Source organism: Hemibagrus wyckioides, linkage group LG03 (genome assembly GCF_019097595.1).
Source record: "Hemibagrus wyckioides isolate EC202008001 linkage group LG03, SWU_Hwy_1.0, whole genome shotgun sequence".
Taxonomy (NCBI): domain Eukaryota; kingdom Metazoa; phylum Chordata; class Actinopteri; order Siluriformes; family Bagridae; genus Hemibagrus; species Hemibagrus wyckioides.
This window is the reverse complement of record NC_080712.1, coordinates 16848251-16855229: the sequence shown is the minus strand read 5'-3', so window position 1 is coordinate 16855229 and position 6979 is coordinate 16848251. Positions and strand designations below refer to the sequence as shown.

Here is a 6979-nt window from a genome sequence, read left to right as displayed (position 1 = left end):
GTGGTGTGTTCTTTTGATACCTCCATATTTCATAAATATCAAACATTGCTAATGTGACAGAGAGAGGACCGAGAGCTGATCGTCAGCTCCACTCATCTCAGTCAATAGTAACATTTGCCCTCCATCTTAATTCTCATTCACTGATTCACATTCACTTCTCAATACCCTGTCTGCAAATACGCATAACCTCACGGAACAAAACATAGACTCTTCAAATTAGATTAAGCTACAGGGTGTTAAAGGTCTGAGATTAAAGAAAAACACCTGTCTGATGGCTAGGAGCCAGAGTCGGGGAACGGCAGCATGTCCGGTTCAACCAAAGGAGAGGCCAAACAGCACGAGGACCCCTGGAGTTTCAGTCCTACTGAGATGTTGACCTGTACTGAACCACTCCAAACACACCGGGGGGAGATGCCTTTACATGCTACCTTCTTCTCTGGCTCTACCAGCCAACAAGCAGAAGGGTTACACAAACAAATTTGGTCTTTATTATGATGTAATGCTAAGCTGTTGATATGTATTTGTATTTGTGTGGCTTACTAAAGATTTTTTCATAAATGTATATATTTATATATAATGTCTAAAACATAATATTGATCCATATAGGACAATCCATTAGAATTTAATCTAATAAAAGTATTTATTCAAGCAAATTAATCAATAACTATTGTTAATTACTTACTAATTACTGATTACTGAAAGCCTGAATTAGGAGAATGAGTTTATGCATGATCCCAAGTTTATGGAGGTTAACATACATCCTTAGTTCAGGATATTTTGAACATATTGACTATGATGAGGCAGGAAGGTGTTATATGGAATGTTTTTGAGGAAATATTCAGAGATCCCTAAATAAGATGAAGTACATGAAGTTAAAACGAATGAATCAAATGAATAAAAGTAATGAACAGACAGGTGCTGGTATCCTAAGGTAAATTTATTACACATTTTTAAATAAATATTTCCATCATTAAAATTATTTTACACATCCTCAAATAAAAATAGATTTATATATGTATAAAAACAGACAGACACAATGCCACAAAGAACAACGTTTTTCCTACGTTTCATACAATGCATTTATACACCTTGAACACCTCGACAGTTAAAACCACGGTAGGAAATGTGTTGATTATCAAAATGTAGCTGCCACAATTATATATGGATTTAAAGCTGTGTTTGCTTTAGCTGTGTTTATCTCAAGAACAATCCAGAACCAAGAGCCACAGAGGTAACTCAGATGAGCTGGGTGTCTTATCACTGGGTGGTCGAGAGGTGCCTTGGCTGTACGTGTAACTCAATACAGCATTTTTTTTGTCAGTGCATTCTCTCAGGCCCTCCAAGTCCCCATGAGCAGCAATATGAAGAGTATAAATTACTCTAAAACTGACAAAACAAAATGGAACAATGAGACGGCGAAGTCCACACACTACTAAAATGTCAGTTCTGATGTCTCACATGTATCTCAAGCCATGTGCTTCACTTCCCTAACATTTTTACACAAGTCAGTACTAAAAGTCTGGAGTACAAAAATAGAACTTTTTCAATGTATTTTTTTTTTCCAGAGTGTGTTTTTCTTTTCTAGAAAATTATTTAAAAAACTATATGTTAGGTATATTAATGCTCAGTACAAAAAAAATCATTTTAGGAGTCCATAAGAGGATACTGTTCATTATCTGAGACAGTATTTTCCTCTCTCGCACTCACTGTCCCCCTCTTTTCTCCTGCATTACTCTTCAGCGCTCTCCTGAGTAACGGGTGCGTTTAGTCCGTTTGTTGAAAGGGTAGTTGATGAAATCAAAGGGTCTGTGCTCTGCAATGTGGTGTCCTTTGGGCATTCGCTTCATGAAGTGGACTTCCCGCTGGTGTTGCCTGGTTTTGGAGCCCTTGCGAGGTCTTCCTTTGCGTGTAAATGCCATGTACCAGCCCTCATACTTTACATTCTGGAGAGCCGTGTAGTTATTCTCCAGCACTATCTCTGTGAAAATGCAGTCTTTCCCCTGACCATTTTTCTGCAAACAAGAAAGAACAGTAAAGAGTCAGATATCTAATTCATTTTAAATCTATGTTTCATTTAAAAAAATGTTTCTCAAAATCTGCCAGAAGGTATTTGTAGAAATCCTGTCCACACACACACACACACACACACACACAGAGCATACAGCATATGCTTAAGTCATTATAGTTCAAGATCAAGAGAAAGAGAAATGACAGCGGTAACCAATGACTTTCCCCCTTTGGTAAACACTAGTGAAGATTCATCCTCTGAGATTAATCGCTTTATCCACCTTGGGCTCCACACAGGTCAATACTTTAAGACTTACTTTTAGAGAAGGAATTACTTGCATGAATGCTCTTTTTTTATTATTCATAACCAAGTAATCTGATAATAATTATAACATGAACCTTATCAAAAGGTATTTTTAAAAAAAATGCAATCCACTACTGCTGTAACTTGTAGTTCATTTCAGAATGTAGTCTGGACATAATTTGAATCTAAACTGTTCTAAGAGCAATGACCATAATCATTAATATTGCTCCAAAAATGAATGCATCTCAATTTCCATACCAACAAAGCATCCTATCCTAAACCTCTCCAAAATATATGTTATGTCAGTGGTAAATCAAAAGTGCTACCTTGGCTCCAACCTCGTAACAAAAAGGGCCATTAAAATTAACCTCGTATGATGTATTGAAAATTGCTCAGTCTATATCCACCAATAGAACATGACAACAAATAAAAAAAAAACTCTCTCATGCAGGCTGTCGTTGGGCAGCCAATATGTCAGATAGCATAAGATCAGGGGTGCCAAGCAGATGGTCCACCTGGTAGGGTGCTAGGAGGTGGGGGCCGAGTCTCCATCCCACTTTATTACCATTCACAGCAAGAAAGAGGCACAAATCCACCCTGGAACAAGAGTGCCCAGCTAAAAAAAGGAGGAAAGATCCTATTCCTTACACTCCATATCCCATACTGCAACCCAGGAAAGGCTTGGAGCAAACTGTAAGCATTTACCAGACAAAAGGAGAATGTGGAAGCTTTCTATTTGCTTACAACGTCTCTCCACGGGATGTTGTGGTTTTACTATTATAATACTTCAGTGCAGAAACAGTAGGAGAACTGTGACCTTTATGACAGAGTAATATATCTCATGTTTGTACCTTATGCTTCCTATTGATCCAACCATCAGAACTAATCCAAAAAAATACATCTATTTAATCCAAAAATGGTTGACACTGATATCTGTTACAACAAGCTCTGTGTCAGGATTTTCTGGAATGTGTGTTTTTCGTCTTACCTTGCCAATCAACTTTCCTCTCCTATTCATGCAGATGTAGAATCCTGTCTCAGCTCCTTTAATTCGAACTCGACTGCCGAACGTGTCTGTCTCCACAATGAGTTTTGCTGTAAAGCAAAAGGTTAAATTGGCATTAGAAACTGTGTTTGAGATTCAGTGGGAGACACTGTAAACTGTACAGTACACCATTTTCTTCTGTTAAGGAACATTCTATAAGCACTCATACACAAAGCATACACAAAACCCATAGGGGGCAATTGCTTAGGATTTATACCAGTCCAAATTCTTTCAAAATGATAAAAACAGGTGGACCTCAATTCTTTGAAAAGGAAGACGTTGCCTTGGTCAAAATATTTAAGGCCATTAAAATATATACCTGTATGATTTTAGCCAATGAAGAAATTAATGGTTTTTTTTAATTATTATTTATTTATTTTCAATCAATTGAATCAAATCAATCAAACAAAGTTAGATATATGTATGGATGACTTGTACATTAGTACTAAATGCAAAAACATTAAATAAATGTTAATTGAAGTTGATTTGAAAATTGGGTGCTACCACCTATACATACATATATGTATGTATATATAACCTATGATTTGAATAACTTTTCTAAGACAGCTGTGCATGTGTCCAGGAAAGATGTCTTCTATAAAAGTAACCCTTCCATGATGCATATGCCAAAGATTAGCACTTGCAACCTTCTTTGATTCTCCCATGCGCTCAGTGATCGTAAAGAGTTACGGTTCAAATAGAGGGGGTCAGTGAACCTGCTGGTGGACCACGAGCCCCAAGCTGCAGTCAGACTTTGGCCCGAGTTAACAACCCTGCTGTCTGTGCAACATGCTCAGGTGACACGGATGTCACCACAGCCGTGCAGGGCCCGAGCCAGCCTTCCTAAAATACCTCAACACGATTGGTAATTACAAGGCTTTGGGATGTGTTGAAACCTCATACGAAAAAGGTGGAACTGGAGCTCAGGCCTATGGGAAACTTGTTTTTCTGGCCTATATACTGGCTTATCTATGTGTAAAAAAAATCATTATAAATATATTTTAAATTAATTCAAGTATAATAAATAATTAGGGGAAAAAGAAAAAAAATCAAAATTGACTAGAATATTTTCTAAAAAATATCGTTAATGTAGTATGTAGTCTCTCTCTCTCTCTCTCTGTGTGTGTGTGTGTGTGTGTGTGTAAAGCGCACGTAAAAGTAAGAATTCGGCTTCTCTTAGAAGTTAGTCGAAAGAAAGAGGAGCGTTATTCAGGAAATGTTCAGGAGGCTGGAGTGAGATGAGTTCTAATGTTTCTTCCAGACGCACTCGCGTCTCTAGAGAGTCACCTTCAGAACCATCTAAAATCCTTTTCACATTTTTTTTCTACTGCAAAAATTCTTTTTCAGCTTCCACAGCTCACCAAATGCTTAAGGGTCTTCCGTCACCGTACACATATTTAACTAGAAAGCTGTAGAACCCACGACAATAACCTATAGTAGCTTTACATTTGCAAAAGAAGAATAATGAAGAAATGGGATGTGTGTTAATATAAAGCTCTTACCGTGCACGTCTCCGTCCTCGGCCATGGCGTTGATTTTTTTGTTGGCCAGGATCTGTACATGCTTGCCACTGGTTCTGCTGTAAAGCTGGTAGGTCCGGATGAGTCTGCGGCTGACCCGGTCCGTCACCCTACTCTGCTCATTCACATGCTGTGTAAAATTAGGCGGGGACTGAATGGTTACCTGTCAGAAATTAAGTACGACATAATCAATATCTGCAGAATTGCCTCATTAATCGTTGACAGAGGCCTATAAATTACGTGAGCATTAAAAGTATTAAATACAGAAGTCCAGTGGCAGATATTTCATGACATAAATAAAGCACCATTATTCACTTTCACACCACAAAAACGCAAACCTCCAGATGCGCTAAATTTAATAACCAAACTATCAAAATGTTCACGATATTAAATATTCAAGTTGTTTGAAAAACGACAGTTTCATCCCCAGGATTATTTTCCTGTCAGACTGATAAAATGTAGCGCAGAAGTGTGTTAATTTTGGCCGGTTTTTAGGCGCTAGCCACTGCGCGCTCTGTGCGCTCTGCGCTTGGCCATGCTGGGTCTCTTCAGGAGGAACCTGCCCACGTCCATATCCATCTGATCAAATAAAACAAATTAGGCACCCGATTTCTCTGCTTATATTTTGGAGCATGTTCAATTTACAATTGGATAAATTGCGTCCAGGTTATGCGCTGACATACTGTTTAAAGATACTGCCCCTGCCTTAAAAAATTGTGTGTGGGTTTCCGTAGTACACTGTATTATACTGTAATTCTGTGTATTATCCTGCGTTATGACATGTATGATGTATTGTAAGCTAGAGCCGCAGAACTTTTATCATGTAACAGTATAAATTTTAAATGTTGCACATACCTGAGCATAGTAGCAAAACGCAAAGAGGTGAAGGAACCTGGAAGGAAAAAGGCAGAATAGTACATTAATGCAATGAAACAAAAACCAAAACAAACAAACAAAAAAAATTATACTAAGGTGCGAGAAGGAAAGGACTGTGTACTTACAGATAACTTAATCGTGACGGAATTAATTTCATTGTTGACCTCGTAGATAAAACTTAGTAGACCAAATTAGCGTGTGATTTGAAGAGATAACACCTCAGGGTCTGCCAGTGGAAATGGACAAGGTCCTCTCCCTGAAAATGCTGATCTTCTTAGACATCCGAAGGATGGATCATAGGGACGAGGATGCGATCAGTAGCCTGTAAAATCTGCTCAGGAGCACAGGGGAAAATCCGAAATACGAAAAGGGCGCAGGCAGAAAAGTAGGTTTGAGTCGAGCCCGAACCAGTCAGTTTTCTGCCCCGTAAGAAAGGCTTAAGTGCACTTACTGAAAAAGAAAAAGAAAAAAAAACCGAAAAGGATCGATTCCGTGCAGCTTGAGCTTCCCAGGTTATAATAGAAAACGCGTCTATAATTATATAATTCAAGTGAAAAGAACTTAAATAAGAACACTTTGAGTCATGTCGTCCATTAAAAAAATGACAGCAAAATAATCGTGGCTGTGTGTATTTCCAGCGAGGACTCCGTTGACGTTTTCTTCTGGTCGGATGTCCCTGCTGTGGACACAACTCCGTTTGGGTGTCAGTGTGTGGAATCAGGACGATGCATCCCGTACTACTGCTGCTGCTGAGGATGAGGATGATGATGAGGATGATGATGATGTCTCTTCAGGACACGGTGCTGCTGGACTGAGCAGCCTCTCTTATCCCCTCCTCTTCTCCCATTCCCATGCAGGCTCCAATGTCAACCCCGTTCGCGCTTTACAGCCGCGGTTAAAGTGGTAGGTTGGTCCTGGAGGAACAAGCCCCCTTTTTCAGCAGAACAAAAGCGTCCCCCGTCACCCCCTCCCTTCCCCCCTGAATTTAAACTATACTTCACCTGAGCTGAGGATGAACACTAACGAGAGCTGGGAAGGCCTCGAGCGCGCAAAGGCGTTTGTGCGCCGGTTTGCGGTAAATGTGGACACACTGAATAAATCCTCCCATGTTGACGCATCTAAATCCTACAGCGTATATTTTCCTTACTGGTCATCTTATTCTTAGAACTTTTTCACAACTAGGCTTTTAATCCAGCCGTAGACTACTTATCAATCACACTACCATAA

General features: G+C 39.2%; 1 protein-coding gene across 1 annotated transcript; it reads right to left on the bottom strand.

Annotated features, from left to right (window-relative positions):
• Positions 1–919: 919 nt before the first annotated feature.
• Positions 920–6646, bottom strand: fgf8a (fibroblast growth factor 8a). The gene is made up of 5 exons (XM_058380486.1): positions 5878–6646; positions 5732–5768; positions 4859–5039; positions 3300–3406; positions 920–2012 (listed from the first exon to the last, which is right to left on the bottom strand). Exons 1-5 carry the CDS (start codon positions 5907–5909, stop codon positions 1737–1739), a joined length of 633 nt encoding a protein of 210 aa, XP_058236469.1. The 5' UTR covers positions 5910–6646; the 3' UTR covers positions 920–1736.
• Between the last annotated feature and the right edge of the window lie 333 nt (positions 6647–6979).